Source organism: Camarhynchus parvulus, chromosome 8 (assembly GCF_901933205.1).
Source record: "Camarhynchus parvulus chromosome 8, STF_HiC, whole genome shotgun sequence".
Taxonomy (NCBI): domain Eukaryota; kingdom Metazoa; phylum Chordata; class Aves; order Passeriformes; family Thraupidae; genus Camarhynchus; species Camarhynchus parvulus.
In genome coordinates, this window is record NC_044578.1 from 26,710,741 (window position 1) to 26,733,616 (window position 22,876).

The 22,876-nt window shown below is 43.2% G+C and overlaps 1 protein-coding gene across 6 annotated transcripts in view; it reads left to right on the forward strand.

Moving 5' to 3' along the window:
- Window positions 1-216: 216 nt before the first annotated feature.
- LOC115906577 (ras GTPase-activating protein nGAP-like) overlaps window positions 217-22,876 on the forward strand; it is a 164,953-nt gene continuing 142,293 nt past the window's right edge. For all 6 annotated transcript variants that reach the window (XM_030953854.1, XM_030953855.1, XM_030953856.1 and 3 more), the window contains exon 1: window positions 217-452. In XM_030953854.1, coding sequence (XP_030809714.1) covers window positions 293-452 — 160 coding nt within the window. In that variant the 5' untranslated portion in view covers window positions 217-292. The remainder of the gene's footprint in view (window positions 453-22,876) is intronic.

Below are 22,876 nucleotides of genomic sequence, written 5' to 3' on the forward strand. Positions count from 1 at the left end.
TTGAGTCTCCTCCGGGCTGCCACACGCGCAGAGAGGCGGCCTCAGGGGCAGGCGAGGGCCGGGGAAAAGGCTGCCGGCAGCTCCGGGGGCAGCGGGGGCAGAGCCTCCCGCCATCGCCCGCCTCCCCCCAGGCCCGGGGCGGGGCGGCGGGGCTCCGCCCGCGCTGACGCGAAGGGCGGGCAGGGGCGGCCCGGGGGAGGGAGGAAAGGAGGGAGGGATGGAGCCGCGCTAAGGCGAAGGGGGCCGGGGCGCAGCGCGGGTGGTGGCGGCGCCTCCTCGTCCCCACGGCAGCATGGAGGCGGCCGCGGGAGCGGCGTCGGAGCCGGCGGCATGGGCGGCAGAGCCCTTCGCGGAGCCGGAGCCGGGCTCGGAGGAGCTGGAGGCGGGCAGCGCGCTGGACCGCGTCCTGCGGGAGTCGGTCTGCCAGCAGCAGGGCTGGGTCCGCGTATACGGTAAGGGGCGCCGGGGCGGGGAGCGGCGGAAAACTTCCCGGCCACAACTTCTTTCTCCCTTTCTTCTTCTCCCCGCGGCCGAAGCTCCCAACTCCCCGCGGCTCCTTACCTCCCCCTCCCCGCCGGGCTCCCGGAGCCCCGGCCACGCCTTCCCCGCCGCCGAGGTGCGGGATGCTCCGGTGCTGGGATCCGCGTCCGCAGCTTTGTGTGCCCGGAGCCCCAGGATGTGTGCCCGGGATGCGGGAGCCGGCAGGGCTGAGCACTCCCGCATCTAATTAGTATTAATGAGCTGCGAAAGGCCCGGGAGGTGCTGATACCGTGGGTCCCGTCGCCCCAGACTTACTGGTCTGTGTTACATTGGCACCTTTGTAATTTATAAAAAGGATGTTAGGGTTTTCAGCGGTGCAGGACGCGGGGTTGTTTCCCCTTCTTTGTCAAACTCTGCCTGGTATGTAACCTTTTTAAATTAGCTTGATTTATGTGGCCGGGCCTCTGGTTTGTTTAGGCTCCCAGCTGAAGTGCAGTCGGATTTTATCTCTCGATCAGCACCTAAATAGTGGAAATTCTGTTTTATCTTTTCCTTGTCTCTCCCTCTTGTTTGTCTTGGTAATCTGAGGATAATTACTCCCACGTTTCAGAGTAAAGAGTACTGCAGGCATTATTTTGTTTTCCCTCCTGTTACAAATTTGATGGTCCAGCCTCGAAAATGTTGCGGTGTGTGCATATGTTACCTTTGTCTGATATTATTATTGTTGCCCCTTCCCTGGAAGTGTTCAAGGCCAGGTTGGATGGGACTTGGAGCAACCTGGTCTAGTGGAAAATGTCCCTGCCCATTGCAGGGAGGTTGGAACAAAACCATCTTTAAGGTCCCAACCCGAGCCATTCCATGTTTCTATGATGATGGAGAACATGTAAAACCACATTTTAATTGGGACTGTTTAACATGTTTTACACTGGTGATTGTCCCTTTCTTCTTCCTCCTCTGTCCTGGTTCCCAACGAGGTTCTCCAGGTTTTCCCTGACCTGTAAAACTAGAAGCAAATGCTCTCTGTTACCCGTGTCATTGATCTGTTACTGGTTGTGTTATTCCTGAAACACAACGATGACATGAATAAGTTATCTGCAACAACTCTGCTGCATTTCTTGGCTGATGGCAGGTAATTATTGTGAGTACCACCAGCCTGAGCCTTCACACATATCAAATGAGGAAGATCGGGCTGCAGGTTTTCTGAAGAACATGGTCTGTTCAAAGACCTTTGTGTTTATTTTGGAAGCTTGAAAAGCTGGTGCAGTGGGATGAGGTTGTCTGTCTGCTTTCTGTCTGGTGCATCAATGAGTGAAGTTATACTTAGCAGAATTAATTGTAATAGAAGTTTGGGATTTTTAGTAGTTTGCACTGTTTAGCCTGCTGCTTCTTGCTTACCTTGCTTTTGTTAATCCCAGCCTAGAGCTGGGACTATAAAATGCAGCCTTATGCAAAAATATCTCACTGCTGTTGTTGAGAGGAGTTCCAAAGAAAGCCATTTGTTTTCAGATTGTTTGTTTGTTGAGAATACTTTCTAAAGGTAAAATGAGAATGTACTTAAGGAGAGGATGTCTGGCACCAGCCTATCTGATTGTTACCCAAGGTTGTATCTTCCATGAGTGGAAGCAGGAATGTGGTTTCAAAATTAGCCACAGTGAGGAACATTGCTTGTTGATAAAGTCATATGTTGTGATGTGCTTGTAGTTTGACGTTAATGTGTAGATAAATGGGGAAAATCCACTGTGACAGGGCCCAGCTAGCTCACAGGCTATAAAAATCAGCATACACTTCAAGCACATGAAAATACATCTTGTAGCCCAAGGACAATAATTATTCTTGGTCTGTGTTTAAAAACAACTCATTATCCCTCTCCCTCATAAAGAATCTGATGTGCTAGTGTCTTCTCTCCTTCCCTAAGAAATTGCAATCGGATTAGCTGGTATTTGTTTGTTTCCTCCTGTTTATTAGCCTTTTTTTTTCCTTGCATGAGCACATCTGGAGAAGTTTGCAGACAATGAATCAAGCTGAAACTGTGCCATGTGCACTGTGTTTGTGCACAGCTAAATATGGGTTACAAACCTATGAGTGACAAGTGTTATTCATAGGATTAAAAGTAAAGCCTTGCACAGTTGTTTGAGGAACCACAGCAGCATAGCGAAAGAAAACAGGAGCAGAAAGCTTAGCCTTATTGTCTGTATTGTCTGATAAACAATGAGAACACTAACACTAATTATTTCACCATGAATGGCTGGGGGAGGGCAGGAATATCGAGCACATGAAAAGTGGAGAAGCATTTTCTGGCACGGTGAGAAATACAGCTTTTGATGTCACTGCATTTCATTTCCACGTGTCTCTGTGAATGTGAACCTCCGTGTAGGGGTATTGTTCCAAATGAAAGGTGACTGTCTGAAAAGTGTCCCTGGTAGTGAAAACACGTATTTTAAAGAAAAAGAGCTCAGCAGCCACTTCAAGATGGACAGCTGTTTATTTCTGTACATATCTATTTGGCAGTGGTGTGCCATCCACTTTGTCTCTGGCCAAAGAACTAATTACTGCCATGAGGGGAGCTGGTCTGGTTGCAGAGACTGTAAAACTTCATCTGCTAGCACAGAGAAAAGAATTTAGCAGTGAAGTCCCATCATTGCTGGTCTCTGTGGCTTGCCAGCAGTGTGACAGTGATGTGAATACAGTAGGACTTTACAATGTCTGGGATGTGATTTCAGTGTGACACTGAGGTCTTGTCTGACTTCACTACGAGATCTAAATCACAGTCTGGCTATTTTTGCATTTCCTGCCTTAGCTGCACTAGTTCCAAGGGTGGCTGTTTCATTCTCTGTTCTGGAGGTTCAGCAGCTTCTGCTTAAGTGAATTAGCCAGGACATTATCATGGAAATACAGTTTCCTTACCCATGGACGGAGTTTGAAATGTAATTAGTTTCCTCTAACCTGATGTTTGAATAGTGGACAGGAGCAGCAGATTTGCTTGTCAGAGTGATAGGTTTAATTGCTCGTGAAACACAAATCATGTGAGTGCTGTTAGATGATGTTTCCAAGAACTGGTTTTGACACACAACTAATGTTTCTGTAAAATATGTATCGACATGTGTTCTGGGTGACGGCTTCCATTCAGACTCGTGGCATGTGTGCAAGGGGTAGGAGGGGGGAGGTGTCTTGCCTGGATTAATGCTATGATTTTTTTTCCTACTTTTTTTCCTCTCTAAAAGTGATAACTGACTTTTGAAAGCATCCACCCATGTTTCAAGGTCTTTTTCTCTGCTCTTTGAAACAGGTTTTGTGAGGAGGAGGCAGGGCAATAACTGAATAGACAGCATTTTCAGTGCTAACTGTGGAAACAGAGCAATTACATTGCCTGGTGTGGCTGACTGAACATCCATGGATTTTGCAGGAATGAATTCTAAAGCCAGCATCACAGCATTGGTGTTAAATGTTGCATGTGATGGGGGTAGGATCGGTTTTTTGCCTGATGTACAGTCTGTGTCTAAACAGGTTGCAAACTTCTGTGATGGGGTTGTCAGATTCATTGGTGATGTGCCTGCTCTAAGCTCGCTGCAAAAGCTCCTGTGCTAAAATTGCAAAAGAAGAGTTGCTGAAATATGTAAAAAAATAGCACAGGGGAGAGTCTGTTCTTGAGTGCTCATCCTGCAAACAGACATTGTTGCTCTGGGGCCTTATCTGGACTAGGAAATGTCTTTCTCTTTTAGCAGCAGTGCTAAAAGCTGACGGTGCTTGTACAAACTCGAGTGCAGATAGGATGTGGACTCTTTCATCACCTTGTCCTCTAATCCTGCGGGCAGTCTGGAGACATTCCTCACTGCTGGAATGACCCTCCTTGCCCCCCTTTCTCCTGGCAGGAGGAGAAGGCTCTCTAAGCATAGGCTAGAAGGGCTCCATGCCTTTTCATGGATATCAATCTGCAGACAGAGCTTCTAACTCCAGAAAAAGCCCTAGTCCCTGTGCAAGCAGACAGAAACATCTCTTGGCTGCCTCAGACCTGAGTTCCAGGCTTTTAAGTATTGGCTCTCAGAAAACACCAGACTCATGCTCAGGACTGAAGCCATGGTAATGTGCATGGTGTCATGCAGAGATTAAAAAATAGCTGTGGCTTGGGCACTGAGCAGAAGCATCTCCTAATCATGTGAAATTCAGTTCAAAAGCCCAATTTCTGTGAGCTGTCTACTCCAGCAGTTTGTCATCTGCCTTGCTTAGCTCTTTTATATCAATGGTTTCAGCTCTGTTCTGAGGGGCTTCTGGTTCTTTACAGCCTGCCTTGCTATGACTGTGAAAGTAGCTTTTTATATCTACCTTTTCTTTTTAAATTCTTGTTTTATTCCACTCTTTGCAGTCGCATCTAAAAATGCAAAGATTCTCCATTTCCAAACCTTGCTTTGGATGAGTACCAAGAGGCTTTGGTAACAAGTAGCATCTTGTTGTCAGCAGATCCTTTCTTTCCAGCCCTGCTCATGCTGCTGACCGGCTTTTTCCCGAGATGTGCGTGTGGGGATGGGGAGTGCGAGCTGTCACCCTCCCTGCCCGGGGTCCCATCTGCCCCCCGGCCTCCAGCCGAGCCCGAGCAGGTCCCACCAGGTGGCGGCATCTTCATTGCGCTGCTGCAGGACCTGCCGAGGGTGCCCGGAACACGCGGGGGGATCCGGTCCTCTCCTCTCCCAAACCTTATTGCTCATCTCCACCAGCTCAGTTACAAACTACTCCAGAGGCCGTCTGACAAGGGGGAGCTGGGAACGGTGTAGTTAATGTAAAAACCAAATAAAAACCCTTGCAGCCAGGCAATCTGCTAGGTGAGATGGCTGTCACTAAGGTTTTCCCCTCCTTGAGATGTGAGCTGGGCTGGGGTTTGTATCCCTCTTCCTTTCTGAGTGGGTATGGAGCTGCAGTTCCTTCAGGAGAACATTTGCTTTTAGGAAAGGCTTAACAGGAGATAAGGTGAAGATGCAGAGAGCCCTGGGAAGCTGAAAAGAAGCTGGAGAGCTGCACAGAATCTGTGCAGCCACTCTTGTGTTGGAAAGGAGACAAGGTCAGTGTTCACCAGCGTTTCTTTCCCTTCTGATCAATAGGCTTATTTTTAACTCGCCCAGAAAGTTGGTGCAAAAGCAGGCTAGGAAGATAAACCTTGTTGGGCCGGGAAATGTCATTTCCTGAGTGTTTGGACAATGCCTGCTGTGGTGGTATTTGACCTTATCGTAGCCTTCAGGTACCCAGTGAGGGACAGACGTTGAATGCCGACAGCATAAAGCTTTTGTTAGCTTTGTTGATAAGCAACAATGAATTTTACTTGGAGCCCCATTGTAAAAGGCAGACTTTAATCAAAACCGAGGTTTTAAGTGGCTGCATTTGCTACAGATGAAAAACAGTCGAGTGTGCTGTGGGCAGAGATGCTGCTTTCCCTTGCCAGCCAGCAGCAGGGAATATCAGAAGAGGAGTGAAGTGCTCTTACAGGTGATCTGCTCATGCCTGCTCTGTGACAGCTCCTCTAATAGCCCTTTCTGACTCCAGGGAATTCTTACAGGCGTGCAGGGGGTGAATTACAGATCCTCTCTGCTCGTTCTCCTGTGCAGTGACAGAGGTGACTTGGAGTGGAGCTGGGGGCTGGACACAGCCTGTTTTCTCCTTGGTTGCTTTACCCCAAAACCTTATTGCATAATCAGCCCTTTGACATTAAAACTGCTTGCCTTTCCTCTTTTTAAGGAACACTGACAGGAATTTATACATAAATGAAGTTTTAAATTCTTTTTTGGGAGTTTTTAGCTGGACTCCTTCAACTGGCTGTGTTGTTGCAAGTGTTGCCTAGGTTACTAATTTATTAAGTCACTTAAATATTTGGAGGCATCAACAATGCTAGAGTATGCTGGGGAAAATGAGGATGACATTATTTTAAAACACTGGTTTCCTGACTCCTGTATTTCAGTCACACGATTTATCTCTGGCTGAACATTTTCATGTGGTGCTGTTTCCTATTTTTAAACAATAGGGGATAAAAAAGGGAAGATAAGAAGAGCATAACTGTGACCTGTTGACTTATTATGAGATCATGGATTCCTTTTAACTGATATTTATAGATTTTTATAAAAAATAGCTGAGACTTCGGTATTTTCTGACATATATTTCTTTTTAGCCTCAGGGTCAGACGTTAAGATCTCATCTGAATTCTTTCAAAATCCTCTGTGAAGACACATAGTAATCATGGAAATACAAATTGTATCTACAAGGAAAGTAACCAAGTGAAAAGAAATATTGCTGCATTTTGGTTCGTAAAGTTCTCTCAAAGCCCTTTGTGTGTTTTGACACCCTCGTATCTCAGAAAACCTTTATAAAATTGATCAGGAGGGAATAGCATTTGTCAATTCTGCTTGATAGGGTTTCCAAAGGTCACAAAAATGTAGAAAGGCTTTTCTCCAGGAGTCAGGATTATTTTTAATTGTAAAGCAAGCTGGAGCAGTGCAAGCAAGGAGCTCTTGGAGGTGAAGGGGTCTTTGCACTTAAGTAAATGTAAAACCAAGTCCTGGATTTAGATCCTTTATTATCTAAAGGGATTTTTTTTTTCCAACTGGGAATACCCCATTAGAAATTAGCTCTTACACTGCAAGCACTGGCAGGCACTTAGTTAAACACATTAATTCTGCAAACTGTGGGAAAACGACACCCATTTCAGCAGATGTGCGATGCGTCTGGTGTAGATTTGCATAAGAATGCATATGCTTCTCTGTGAGTTTCTGCCTTGATTAAAACTTGCAGGCACCTTTTCTCTTCTTCTATTGCTGTGGCTGCATTCTTGGCTATTAATGGTTTAATTGAAAATACCCCGGTTTTTTCTGTCTTAAGATAATTCATTTTATTTACACAGTGTTGCACTGTAGATGTGCATGGTGCCGTATAGACAGAGGCTGCTTTGCTTGTCTTTTGGAATTTGTAGCCAGGACCAGAGAATAAAGGATACAGCAAACATGAAAAATGGCAAATGTGTTTGAAAGTGGATGGAGGATTACACGGTGGAGTATCAGGAGCTGGGAGGGGATTGTGTGCATTCAGTCCCAGCTTCCAAGGAGGTGTGGGAATGGAAATCGGTGCTGTGATGAGAGGAAAAGAAGTGTTGAGGAATCTGTGACTAAAAATGATCTCAGACTTAATCCCTCCCAGCCTTAGGCTTTCACAGTAACAGTCCAAGAGATTCAGCAGAACCTCTTCACCTTGGTGCTGTTCTCAGTCTGGATGACACGAAAAGAGTGTGGGAAATTTCCTCAGGTAGATCATACCACTCAGTCTGAGAAAGCTGTCGTAACTCTGGTAGCAGGGGATTGAACCAAGGTACTGGGAGCCAGAGAATTGAAAAAGAGAAACATTACTTGGGTTTTGACTTGAAAATTCCAACAAGGAGACAAAACTTCCTAGGAATAAGCATTTTGTGTCCATTGTATCCACATAATATGATGTAAGAAACGCTGGATGCCCACTACCACCTTCTAGGGCTTCAGGAGGAGATGTTTTGTGTTGGAAAGGGAGGAAACTTAAAGCAGTGGGGTCTGTGGTACAGGCACCAGATGGCAGTGAGCCAAACTGCACCAACAACAGCTTCATGCTCTCCTGAGAGAGCTCTGATATTCCCCAGCTCTGGAATAGCAGTCTTCAGGGTTAGGCTGAGTAAGCTGGAAAGCCTGGAAATTTATGACACATCCGTTTTTTGGGAGATCTCTCACAGAGGAACTCCAAGTTACTCCATGGAATACAACAGTGTAACTACATTTCTCCTCTTGGGATGTACATCATCCTTTGCTAGTAAGGGCTTGGAGAAAATGTAGGTGAGTTTGGCACTTCTGGAGGGATTTCTGCTCCCCGTTTGATACTGCAGGACAGAGTTAAAAACCTGCTTGCTTTTTTCAGGATCTCATTACTTGAGTCAGTGGATTGGCTTGAGATAAGCGGAGGTAATTCACACCCTCATTTAGCTGACTCTTTAGTGCACTGATACTGGTCTCAACAAGATAGGGGACAGATGCTGCACTACTCAGCACAGTGTGTGCTATGAGGCTTCCAGGAAAATGTGTGCAAAGCAGCAGAGGCTGGGAGGGCTGAATGCAGTCCTCGAATCTCATTTGGAAATTAAACGATCGCTTTGCTTCAGTTTTCTGTTCCATTTTGTCTTGACAAATGGTGACTGCTTTATTAACAATTCCATCAGGGTTGAAGGAGCATCAGTTTCACTGACTTGCACCATTCATTGCCTTGTTGTGTGAGTGAATCCAAAGCATTACTGGTTTTATTTGAGAGGGCTGCTCTGAGCTGAGAAGGTGAGGAAATGAGGCACAAATAGGTCAGATAACTTGTCCAAGGACATACAAGAAACTTGGCAACAGAAGCCAGATCTCCTGAGACACCTACAGTGCTTTGCTTGCATGCCTTGGGTTGCACTGCTTTGTGTTTGGGGTGCCTCTAAGCCTGATGCTTTGCTTGGAACCTCTGTAACTATTAATAATCCTCTCAAACACCCTATTAGCTGTCAGATCTGTAGGTCAGCAGGGCAAGATGCCCTCAGAGGGAGACCTTCCATTCAGGTGATTGCATCTACTTGCTCCTTTTTTTTTCTTACTCCCCAAAAGCCAAAGGTGAAGCCTTGTTGACCTTCAGAATGGAATAAACTTGTCTCATTACAGTGATACCAGGCTGGACCACTGGGATGAAGGTGTTGGATAGCCAGCACTCATTAGCTTTTCCTAATTTGTAAGCAGGGCTGGGTGGTGCCTAAATCATTAATTTCAGGTAGGTAACTCCTCACTGCTGACTGGGGGAAGCAAATACATCACAGATCAAAGCTGGAAAACCATAGAACAATGGTTAAACCCCTTTGAGCTCCAACATCCTTCCTGTGGCATTTGAGACCAGGTGCCAGAGCATATCACAGGTTTGGTTGGCTTTGACTGATCCATAGTCGTTTTCCATGTTAGTTAGGTGTTTTATCTTAGGAGTACAGTGCAGTGCAGGCTCTAGGAAAGAAGAGGAGACAAAATGCTTCCTGAGAAGATGTTTATTTACATTATGAGGTTGTACCTCAAGCTGTACGGACAAGCTGCTGCCTTTGCTGCATTTCCTACTTGTTTAAATATACTGGAACACGTACATCACGCAGCAAAAACACAATGTGCTCACACTTGCTAGGAAATCATTAGACTTCCTTGTCAAATAATACTGAGTATTTCCTATTTTGAGGTATGTTTCTGTAATTATTTTCCATCTTTTTTTGTTCAGCGTGGTGAGTAGTTGATAGGTATCCTGGAAAATAAGCAGTCAGGAAAGAAACCAACATCCTTCTAAGCCAGGTTTGGGAAGATTTATCTTCTAAATGGCTTTAGTTTATGGGGTCCCTTTCTCTCTCACTCTCTGGCAGCACTTGCTTAGGATGTCAGTGAGGTGTGGGGTGATTAATTACCCTGTTGAACAGATTTCATGGGGTCCTTCCTTAACTCCTTCCATTAGCTCAGGCCTTGCTCACTGAAGTTTTCAAAGAGCCTCAACTCCCTAGAGATAATGAGTTTTATACCCCATATAGTGAAGTAGCAAAAAAAGTTTTATGGTCTTGCCATAAATATTTGTCAGTTTGCTTCCACATACCCTTGGCTGGCGACTCCTCTGCTTAAAGAAGCTCCTGTGGTTGTTCATGGCCTCAGTTCACACTGCTCTGACAGTACTTACAGAACTGGACATTTCTAATTCAGCTCTCCTCATTTTGATGCCAGTGGTTGCTAATTTCTCAATTTATAACCATTAAATCATTATAACCATTAAATCAAATTAGGAAGAAAGCCTCTTTTATTTTTTATCAGCCTAGACAAGCTTTACAGACAGAAGTTAAGCATTTTCTGCTCTAATTTCTTTATTTTTTTCCTTTTTTTTTGGACTTACTAATAGGGAAGTCAGGAATGTGAAGTAAACGGCCTCTGTTTGCAGAAATGATGAATGTACAGGATAAAAGGAAGGATGATAAGAAGGAAGCAAATATTTTTTTAATTCCAGACCAGTGCTAGAAATGGGGAATTTGCATGTTGTATAAGTCAAAATATGTCTGAAACTTTGCTGAAAAAAAAAATTGAGAGGAATGCAGTAATAATATTTGAAAACCTTAATGGTATGAAAGGGCATTAATCTTCACAATTCTGGCACAACTTGCTTTCTGCTATTTTATTTTGTCAGAATACATTGCTTTTTCTGTGTTAAAAACCAGAAAAGGGTGAAAATACAAAACTGTCTGAAAATGCAGCATGGCTGTCAGTGATAAATATAAGATTGCTGTGAGAGCAGCATTCACCTGAATCATCATGTCTCAAATTGATCTGGATCCTGGCTTCAGCAGGGTGTTTGGCCAGTTATCTCAAATTGTACATTTTTGGTAATTTGGGTTTACTGGCTCTCTTGGCACCTTTAACCTGCTGCTTATATATAATGGTGATTTAATATTGGTCATCCCTAATTATTACATTTGGGAGCCAGCAAGCAACTGTGAATTGTACATAACCAACTAGAAGGAGGCTTTTTCCTTAGTCCTATATTTTGAGTTACATATTTTTATAAAAATAAATTATAATCCCTTTTTTATGGATAATTTGAAGAGCAATAGCTGTTAGTATCAAAAGACAGTAACTGTTTCCTTTGCAGTGGTCCAAATCTTCTCAGAATGGGTTGGAAACCAGACAGCCTGGGACACAGCAAGTGCTCTGGTAGGAGTTAAGGTAGTTTCCCCTTTGAGCACATAGGTGTTCCTGTAAAAAGGTGCCAAGAATTAAATCAACCTGCTGCTTCCATGCTGAGGAAATACTTGCTCTGATTACAGGTTACGTTAGCTTTGATGTTTCACTTAATTCTGGGGAAAAAAAAGGTGAGAGTGGACTGCTGGGCCCTAGTTTTCTGTGTGTTCAGGCTGATTTTACAGCCCTCTTTGCAGGATTACCACTGGCATCTGCTGGCCAGGCCAGGAGATCTCTTGGCTGACATATGTAAAACACTGTATAACATAACCACCACATCTGTTTGCAGTTCAGTCTCTACCTGGATGACTCTAAAAAAGCTTTGGGATGAGTCTCAAATGAAAGCTGTGGTGACAGAGGGGTGTTGGGAGGTTGATACCCAGCAACATAAATCTTTGCTGTCAAGAGTGCTATTGTTGCTGCTGGAGTTCAGAAGGGTTATCACGAGTTCAGTCTAAAAAGCATGCAGCAATTAAGTTTAAAACTTAGAGTAGCTTTGCAGGAGACTTAGAGAGGAAAAGCTGTAATGTATCACTTGGAGTGTAGTTAATCTGTTTCACCAGGTTACCGGTTGAGATGTTCTAGCTGTACTTTTGATTTCCATTTATAAGAACCAGCCAATTCTGTAGCTGACACAGTATCCCTCCCTGTTTTGTTTCCAGACTTCATTGATGTGGCTTCTTTGTGACCTACTTTCTCTGCTTCAAGGTTGCTTTTTTCATTCCCTTCCAAAAGGAAGTGCCTTCCATGAGAAATGCTGGAAGCTCACTAGCCAGTTTATGGAAACTGGACCAGCCTGAGTGGCCTTCTGCTTACAGCTGGGGTAGATGATGTAATTGACTTTTGGGTACTTTCCTTACTAAGTTGTTGCTGACCACTTTGAGACCCTGGAGCCGGGTGTTTGGGGAATTAGGGAAGGAAATGCCTGTGTTTCCTTGGAGCTCTCATTACTCATGATGGAACTGGCCAGCCCTGTGACTTTTAGGGGCATTGTGATGGCCTCTTGTCCTTGCAGGGGCCTGCAGTATGTCATGTGCTTATTAGTTAAGCACTTACACAGCTGGAGGAAGCAACATCCCAGTTCTTATTCCTTTTACTCATTCTGGGGTGTTCTTCATCTGTGTTGCTCCTTGTGGTTTTCTCTGTAGTTTCCACTGGTGGTGATTCAGTTTGAGGCTGTATCTCTCTTCAATTAGTGGTGCCTTTGCTTTTTATCTGGGGCAGGAGGTGTGTGTTTGCTTCTTTGTGAGGACACTTCAAAACCAGTTAGCGTGATGCAGATGTGCAGTTTTCAGCAGATATGTAACATTTAGCTAAGTCTTATAGGGGGGATTAATACCTCATTGGAAAAAAATTCACTCCTGTAATTTCACAAAGCTGATGCAGCATTTGTAATCATCATCTCGTAAAACTGGCTGCTTTTCTCCCTGCTCCATTTCACTTGGGTTACCCAAAAGAAAAATCTACTCCAGTCCTTTTTCTGGAACCTTGGTGGCTTTTTGGTTTCCAGCAAAGATTAGCCAGCTTTGTGAGTGTGTGACTGTTATAAAATGAACATGCTATTAATTTTAACTACACAGATTTTGCTTGGAACAGCAATTCAAGCCATGAGGGAAATTGGTTTTGTGTGTGTCAATGTCAAAGGAATTTCAACAAAGGTGACATTCAGCACCCATTGGGGTCTGGAGTTGAACTTTCTTTGCTCTTTTGGGGTTGGGTGCAGAGTGCCCTTAAGCCTCTTAGGAAAACCTTTACCAGAAGGTGAATGGAGAACTTGAACTACAAGAGATGTTCACCAGTGCTGGAGGAGAAACGCGTTCTGGTAGCCACTGCTGTAAGTGAGAGTCCTCCCTGCCTCCCTTGCTGCCTGGTGTCTAATCAGCTGTGGGCTCCTGTGCTGCTGTAAACAGGAGGTGGAGTTTTGCTTGTAAATGGAGTGCTGGAAGAGTCTGGGGGCTAAAAATACAGCTGAAAGTAGTGCAATGGAGTAATTTGCCTCAAAAGGCAACCTCTGGCATTGTGCTGAGCGTTACCAGGGCTCTGAGGTTAAAGGAGCTCCGTGTGATTGGGGAGAAAATGCAGAATTCAGCAAGTGTGGGGGTGCCAGCTGGAGAGACCCAGTGGTTTTCTGGGTACACCATCCATTTCTCCATGTTTCCTGCCAGCAGGATGCTGGGTGAAAGCGGGGTGGTGCTGTTTTTGTTGGAAGCAAGCTTGGTACAAGAGGCCATGCTGGTCCAGAGGCATGGCATGTGAAAGCTGTTAGTGGTTTGGGGCTTTTTAGGATGTTCTTTTTCTCTGGTTGAAATATCCAGCAAAGCAAGTGAAACATCAGTGCCCATGAGGGATAGCTACTGAGTTTTATACCTTGGGTTTTTTTTTAATCTTTCCCTTCATCAGCATATAGGAAACAATGAATGCAAATCTATTCCCCAACACATGCAGAATATATTTGTTGCTTGGAATCTGAGCTGGGCAGGAGCTCTGAATTATCACCATCTGATTCCAGAGCTTTGACAATCTGCAATCTCCTTAATATTCTGATGAGCCACCATGGGTATTATTCCTCTGTGGTTTTTTTTCATTTTTTTTTCCTTGAAACTCATATTGCAGTCTGAATGCTGTTGGTTTAGGATTAAAAGAGATATTGGCTGGCTCTGTGCTTTGCACAGTTTTCCTATGACAGCAGAAAGAAGGAGAGTGGTTAGTATGATTCTCTTTCCTCCACAGTAGTACAAATGAAGCCTGAATTAGTAACAACTTTTAAAATTGAAGAGTTATCTCCTGTTCATAATTGTCTCTCTAATACTATGACTACCAAAGCACATAAATTATTCATGCAAGGAAGAAATCCTCAGAAATTTTTCCTGGGGAATCACAGCTCTTCCAAGGAAGAAACTTTTTGCCTCTAAAGGCACTGAGCAACTCTGCTCTGGATTCTCTGGCAAGAGTACTGTTCCAGTTACAGCTTATCTTTAGAAATAACTGCAAATTAATTTTAAAAGACACATGTCTTTTAAAATGTAGCTTGCTTAACCAAATGGCAATTAGATTCATCTTAATGGTAGTGTAAATCTAGAGTAGCTCTCCAGCCTAAGGGCTGGCCACTTTACTGTCCAGCTGTTTTCCAAATGATTTATTTCATTTTCCTCCTTAGTTTCTTTGCCTCACCCCTCAGCTTCACTCCTGCTGCTCGTAGTACAGTGAGGGAAGAACAGCTGTACTTAGCAGCTCCAATAAATGACTTTATTAGAATTAGAACTGTGTCTGCATTACACTAATGCCAAAGGTCTTAGTTCATCTTGCAGCCTCTGAAACAGTTTGTCATCATTTCCACACTGCCTCCTTTCAGTGGGGGAAGGCAGCTCTGACTCAGCCCCTGGATAAATGGGAATACAGGGAGCTGAGTGCTGCTGCCAGGCAGTTTGCTCAGGCTTTGTCAGTGGCTGGAAATGTCTTTCTCCCCACTTACTGTAATGTTGAGCATAACATGCAGGAAGAAGACCTGCTTTACAACAGCTCAGGAATAAGGATGAACTACCTTCCTGTCAAAATGATATTAAAAAGTCCTTAATCTTGAGGATTGAATGTGGATGTTTAGAGGACCATACAAATGTTATCCTAGGACACAGCAAAACCAATGCTCCATCTGAAACCTGCAAATTCTTTGGCATTCCCTGCTGACAGAAAATACAATTAAAAACTTACTCTTTTCAGGTGTTCAGTGAACAGGCTCATGAGTAGGGAGTTTCCTTTTTTAGCTGGGAAGTAGCTCACATTTTGTATGGCAGGATGGAAATTCCATCTCCTGCTTCTCTGAACGTCAGAGCCGTGGAATTACATGCCAAACACAGCAGAGTTCTGTGCCATGCCAGGGAAGCCATGCCTGCAGGGTCCTGGAGATGGAGCAGAGCAAGTCCCACAGGTCAAACTCAACTCCAAGGTCCATATGAAAGGTATGAAAGATGAGGGAGGGCTCAATGGCTCCTGGAGAGGCCTCACAGACAGACTCCCTTGCCTGGGAGGAGCCTTCCATTTGAAATTCTATCTCTGGGCTTCACTTTGAGGCTTCCCATCTTTTCTTATCTGCTGGACCAGTGTCAACTGCTGTTTGTATTTGTCTGGTCTTTGCATCAGGAAAGTCTCTGCAGAGCACTGGAGCATCACCCCAATGCCCAAGGGGTGTCACTCCCAAGGGTACTAGGAAAAAACATTTCTTCTTCTGCATTTTCTAATTTCTACTATCTGTAGCTTGTTATTTTTCCAAATTAGTCTCCCTGCTACACCTGCCATGGCTCCTAAACAAAATTTAGATGTGCAGCCCAGACAGAATATTAACACCATTCTCATTTATTTTGTGAAGAAAGGGCTAAAAAGGGAACAGCTTGGCTCAGTTGCCTGTCAAACTCATTTAATGTCAGTACATGAAGTATTTCACTAGAATATTTCCACCTTTACTCTTAGTAAGTGGATGTTTTTTGTGGCTGGTACACACAAGGTAAGAACTTCCATTCACACATCTCTGCCATAGCTTCTTTGCTCTCACTCAAATCCCAGTTGTTTCTTTTGAGCAACTTATGTAGGTGCAAACAAAATGGGGAGAAAAAATGGGGTTTGATTCTTATCTTTCTGAAGGTGTGCCTTTGTTTTGAAGAGAGATTGTTATTTATAAACCAAATAATGTATTTTCAAATGCAGTGTGTGGTTTGGAGGGGTTTTTTTTAAACTGTTCTACTTTTAACTGGAATTCTGTGGGTGAAGTGCTAGAATAAAACCCAGCAGCAGCTTGATGCTGTGCACCCACTTGGATGGTAAAGCAGAAAGAAAAATACCAGAGAAGCTGGGGAAAGGGGCAGCAGCCCTAAAAATCCAAACTCTTCCTAATCTGTGTCTTAATCAATTGTGTTCCTGCACTCTCAGGAGTTCCCAGGCAGCCTGAAAGCAGAGACCAAAGCTCTTCATGGGAGATTTGACAAATCCACCTGTCAGTGTCACCCGACAACTGATTTATCATCTCTGACAAGTAGAAAATTGCTTTGACTTGTCTGCAGGACAAGTAAAATTTAGTAACAGTGATGGGGTATTTTAAAAATTGTCATGATCATGTAAATCCTGTTATCTCTGTAACCCAAGTTCTGAACTGTAAAATGACATTAACTTGCTTAAAAAAAATTTAAAAGGTCTCATATTAACAGATAACAGGACATGTTTCCCCCTCAGTTAATTTTTAAATCCTGTTGCCTTTCAAAGGCTGACACTTCTGTCTTTCAGCCCTGTTTCTCTGGTAATAGAATATTGAAGATGTCTTTTAAAGAAAAAACCCAGCTATATCACATCAAAAAATACAAAGGAAGAAAGTCTGCTTAATCTGACAAAGCATCAGTGTTTAGGCTATAAGCTCATTATGAGGCTTGTATAGTGGGAGCTGATTTTTTCAAATTAATTTCTATGATTACCATAATAAACATTTTAATAGCCTTTCCTTCCCTCATCTCCTCAGCAGCTGAATATTTTAGTAGGTTATCTGGTCTTTCACATCAGCCTTTATCCCAATCAGCCATGCATGATCTGTTTACAAGAATGCTTATAAGTATTTCCACTCTAATTTCATGTTCCAGGTTATGCTGCTTCAGCAGCTTCTCTCAGTGCATTTGGGGTGTTCCCAGAAAACACTTGGGGAGTTTTGAGAACTTTGAATTTCTAATTTTATTTGGTAGTCAATGCAAAGAAGTCACATCATATTCTATTTAAATTTTTCAACTGTCTGGAAAACAATTTGCTGTAGCAAACACCCAACACCTTGAACAAGGAGGCTGATGATGCAGTGTTAGGTTTGGTATGTGTGTTATTTGCTGACAGTAATAACTAAAGCCTCGTGTTCTGCCCATGCTGTGCCTGAAAGGCTGAGGGAATCTAGAAAGTAGGAGTAGAGCATTGTTAAATTTGCAGAGATTTGTTGGGATTAGGGATCTGTGCACAGCTGCCTTCTGCTGTAGGGTTCCAGCAGGAGAAGGACAAGGACCTGGTGCAGTATCCAGAGGAGGCACCAGGATGATCAGGGGGATGGGGCAGCTCTGCTGTGAGCAAAGGCTGAGGGAATTGGGATTGTTCAGCCTGGAGAAGAGAAGGCTTTGGGGTGACCTCATGGTGGCCTTTCAGTGCCTGAAGGGAACCCACGAGACAGATGGAGAGAGGCTATTTACAAGAGCATGGAATGATAGGACAAGGAGAACTGGGCTCAAAATGAAAGAGTAGGTTTAGATTAGATGTAAAATAAAAACTCTTCTCTGGGAGGGTGGGGAGGCCCTGGCACAGGGTGCCCAGAGAAGCTGTGGCTGCTCCAAGGCCAGGTTGGATGTGGCTTGGAGCACCTTGGCATGTCTGAAGGTGTCCCTGCCCATGGCAAGGGGCTGTAAGTGACCTTCAAGGTCCCTTCCAGTTCAAACCATTTTATAGCTCAGGACTACTGCCAGCTTCTTGAAGCTGGTGGAGTTTCAGACTGTTGCACCACATAAGTTTTGAGTCTTGCAACTCAGCATTCTGATCTTGCTTTTCTTCACTCACAGCTCAGGAGCAGCACCAGAAATGTCAAAAAGTGCTGTACTGATCACAACATACATCCTCTGGGATCCCTCATTTGCATCCAAGACCTGTCCTGGCTCAGTTTCTATGACAATCTCCTGCTCTGTATGTTGTCCATGATTACTGCAAAGCTCCTGCTTCCCTAGTTTGTTTTCCATCAGTAGCTTTGAATATCTGTCCTGGTGCCTTGAGCATTTCTTCTGTCTCTCACTCTCCCAAGCTCGATGTCAGCAGGTAGAAGAGTTGCAGCACACCAGTTAGGAGATCTGAAAGCTGTGTATGGGAAGGCTAGGTGAGCATTTGAAATCAAAATAAAATCTCCCAGCAAAATAGTGGCATAATGAACAATTCTAGTGTGTAAAGCTGATTTTTTTCTCACCTATCCCTTTTTTGCATATGGTTCCCCCTCACCTCCCTTTTTTTGCTTGCCCCTGCTGTTTAGGCTTTGGGGGTGGGAGACCTGTTTTTAAAGATGCATTAAATGCACTAGCTAAATTTACTGAGCCAAGAATACAGCATAAGAATAATATAATAATTGTCAAAACTTCCTATCAAAACCTTTGTAACAGAAGTAAAGCATGGATAAAATGTATGACACTTTTGAAGTGATTACATCCTTTAGTACTGAGGACAGACAGAAAAGTCTAGATATTTTTTGATTTTATTCTTTTTCTTTTTTGAAACTACCTGGTTGCTGGTAATTGTCAGCATTATTGCTGTCTTGAGGCTTTTCCAGTGACAGCTTATTAAGAAATTGAATACGCTTAGAACTGCACTATTTTAAAAACAGGGGGTTGAGGATTGTGTGCAAATGAGGGAGTAAACAAAGAGGCTTTGGAATTCCAGTCTGGTGCAGAGGAACAGATTCATTGCTGCAGGAAGAAATGGTTTCTAAGAAACTTTTGGAAGAAAGGAGGAAGAAAAGAGCAGTGCTTAAGCCTGTGACCTGCTGCACACTTTTACAGTGTTTCAACATCAACGTGGATAAAAGTAGTAAAGATGGAAGATAGGAGTAAAAGCACCTCTCATGACAAGACCAGAAAAAACAGGTTTTGCTGTAAAGATGAAATGCTCTTTGCACTTGTATTTTAAGCAATGTTTTTGCTCTTTTAGAAGTGTTTGAGGAAGACAGAGATCAAGCAGGAGACATGATAATTACACGAAGCTCATTTACTTCTGACATGTCACGCCAACCATTAAATCAGGAGATGTGATGAAAACAGGTTTAGAAGGTTGTTTTGCTAAGCCTGAGCTGTTCATTGTTTTTCCATTTTAGTTTAGCTGCAATTTTGTTGTATAAAATCAGTGAAGACATAAATACATACAAATATGATGGCCTTTTAAACTTGCCATGTTTCTAACAAGTGGTGTAGGAAACTGCTGCTGCCTGTTGACCCTGTCCCTCTGAACATCAATAACAATATGTTTATTTTTCCCCATCTCAAATGTTAAGTTGTTGATTTCAGTGGTTTTGACCTTCATTTCCTGTTGGAATGAGACTTTTTTTTTTCCTCCTTCTCCTTGGATTTGAAGGTTGACCATGAGGAAGTAATATTTTTTACTTATTTTAAGCTATGCAATATGTACTCATTCTGTGCTTTTTCTGTCCTTGGTTTCAACTTGTAGTATCTCAGCTTCTTCCTCATTTACTCCAAACAAAGCCCAAAAAAAGGGCAGTCTTTCCTCTTGCAGGCTCTAAGCCCTTAGTAACACTGATATTAATATTATCAGCAGGCTGAAGTTCATAGGGTGATGCTGAAGTGAGACATAGAGAGTGTAAAGGAGTTGCTTTGTTGTTGCACTCAAAAGATTTATTTCTCAAGTGGAAAAATAAAACTCCCTGTTAGAAGTTCAGCAAGATGCTATCAGCAGTGTTGGGGTTTGAAGGTACACAATTAGAAAGCAGACTGACAGTAGGATACAAAGTACATGCACAGCATCTCTCATGCCTGAAATTGTACAGATTCTGTTCAGTGAACCTGGGCACTTAGATTTTACCCTAGTTTTACCTGTCCAATTAAACATTTTAAGTAAGTTTTGGCAGCTGCCTTAGTTAATATACATGTGATTGGTTTCTTCATGTCTTCATTTTTGCCCTGCAGCCTTTTTAGTCGGATTCTTCTTTCAGATAGCATCTTTAAAATACTGGCTCATTAGAAAAATGCCAGGTTTTTAACATTATCTTAATGTAGCCTTGTGCCTCTATTTTTTTTGTAGAAATAGTGCATGCAAGCTTGCTTTTTTTAAAATATTCTTCTGTTTCTCTTTCCCCACTGTATTAACAGCTGTGGTAGATGAACCAAGAGCAGGGACCCCTGCATTATGTTGGGACTCCACTTCAGTGGTGCCTTATCTGAAGCCTTGCCTGAGTAATGGCTCTGTCAGCCTTTGCTGGAGGGGATAAATTTGGCTTTCCTGGTCACAGAGTACTAGTCTGACTTTTCTGTTAACACCTTTGACTCTTACTTTGCTGGCTCAAAAAACCCCCAACAGTTTAAGCAAGCTGTAGCCAAGTTGGAGCTGGAGGTACAGTATATTTTAATCCTGTCTTCACGTCAACAGTATTTTGATTATATGGGATGGAAAAGTTTAAGTTACTCTGTGTGTACTTGGTATCAGTAAATCAGACACTGTATCACTGTTAACATTCTAAAGAAAATATTAATCAAATTTAGCTTTGAATACATTTTCCCTCTATTTCTTATGCTTGTGATCTGAGAGATGTGTTTTCTCTCCTATTTTCCTCCTCTTCCCCAAACTTTTACTTAGTGTTTCCAGACAGAGAAATAGGATTTGTCAAAAACTTACATCAGGTTTGTTTTGTAGTGACCTACCAGACCCTGTGGATGTTGCTTGGTATAACAGCTACCTAGGAATTTGGGTCCCCTCTTTCAGGATGGACCCATTACCTCCAAACTGTTCTGGCTCACTGACCTTGAACAGTCTATTTGTGGGACATTCATCTCCATGAAGCAAATGCAGATCTACCAGATCCCACACTTCCCAGCACGAGGCTTTCTGTCACTCTAATTCCCTGATCATAACCACAGCAACTTCAGTTATCCCTGAATCCTGGCCCATCTGGCTCGGATTTACTGGAATAGATCATGGCTTAAATAACATCGCCTCCATTTGTGGAAGCAAACATTTATTGTTTTATCTGCAGGCAGAATTGATGAATATTAGTGTTTGCAGGGACAAATGGCATTTTATCATGGGCTTACAGCAATATCCTACCTGGCTGCACCTGCTGTTGGAGACAAGGTACAGGGAAGAGTGACTTACAGGTCCAGAGGAGACTGGAACCCTCTCTCAAAACTGATTATAAATTACTTTTTTTTCCTAATTTCAGCTCGGTTTAAATTTTGGATTTTATTTTTGTGATCAAACACTTGTCCCAGCTCCTTTCCTGACTAGTCTCAAGGATTATTTTTCCCCCATGCAGAATAAAGAACGATAATGTGCTGCAGCTGAGGGCACATTTGTTTGAGTGCTGTCCCATTTGATTAGGCATCCTCAGTGAACCAAACCCACTGATTTTTTTTAACCCACCTAGCATGGAGCTGAACTTTGTTTCACATCAGAATCTCTGGTATTTGTGCTGATTTCACAGATGGTGAAACTTTATTTTCCATTTTTACAAGCTGATTTTACAGATATTTGGGGGAAATCATCCTGCCATATAACTAGCATGAGTAAGCATCAAAACTTTTCCCTCTCTTTCCAGTATCTTTTCTGCTGACATTTTTTTCTTGTTCCAATGCCTTTTGCAGTACTTTCATATCTATTTTATTCCTGGCTTGTAGCTACTGTGAGAAACCTTTTAAATGAGGACAGTTGTTAGTGTGTGTGGGTTTGAGAAATTATGAATTCACAGCTACTTGAATGTGCAGAAAGAAATAGCCTTCTTTTTCCAGCCTTAATGATTGGAGGATTTCTGGGGGAGGGCAGGGAGGCATCACTCATTTCTACAGTAATTTCTACAGCCATTTCATGCTGATGGATCCCTCTGCATCCTCCAGTCTGTTGGATCCTCTGGTGGGTCAGTGTTGGAAGGCAGTTTATGCCCATATTCTGTGTTGGAAAGCTTCATTAATCAGAGGCTTCTCATTTTCTCCTTGATATTTTATTGCTGTCACACTTGCTGATCCCAGGGGGAGGTGATTCCTCAAAGAAGTAAAGGTTCTACTAACCTGGTTTAGTGCTGGGCAAAGGGTGTTGTGAATTTCCTCCATTCATCGATTTGCCACTCCCAAACAAATGAGTAGTCTGCCCTTCTTTGGATCACCTGATTACTAGCCAAAGTTTAGGAATAGAAGGACAAAGTAGTATGTGTGCTGTTGAAGTAGCTTCTAAACGTTTGATTATAGGCTTAGAAAGAAAATAATATGACAAGAAAACACAAGTACAGATTACACATGAGAGCAAGATCCTTCATCAGCTGCTTTGGGAGGCTGGCAGCACACTCTGCTGCTCCTCACGAGGCTCCATGGCTCTGGGATTTCTGCAGGCTTACAGTTCTCTTGCTAAAATCACTAAAATAAAACAGCCTAAAATAAAGCAGCCTCGTACCTGTGCTCTGCCCAGGCTGGGCTTTGAGAGTTGGGCGTGAGCATGGGAGCAGCATAGTTTTTTTGAGCTGTGCTCTCAGCTGGGATAAAAAACAGAGTGACGATCCTTTCTTAATTTTTCCACTTAATTTGCACATTACTCATACATTTCTTGGTTTCTTGCAGTATTCTTGGGTCTTCTGTATATCTTTGACTGTTTCTCAGAGTTTGGGGGGGCCTTTGGTTCTCCACAGACCTGATGAGGTTTTACCTTCTCTCTGTGAGCACTGCACGAAGGCCAAGTGTCACACATATGACAGGTTTGCCATTCCCTACTTTTTTTCCCCTTTAAGCTATCTTCCTTCCTTTCCCACCACTTCTTTTTAGCATTTTTAGCTGCTGCAATGTTTCTGCTATAATTAGCCCTGAGCATGACTGTTGTTATCTTTCCAGAGTTTAATTTTTAAAAGACCGTCTAGAGGAAGTAATGCTCACTTG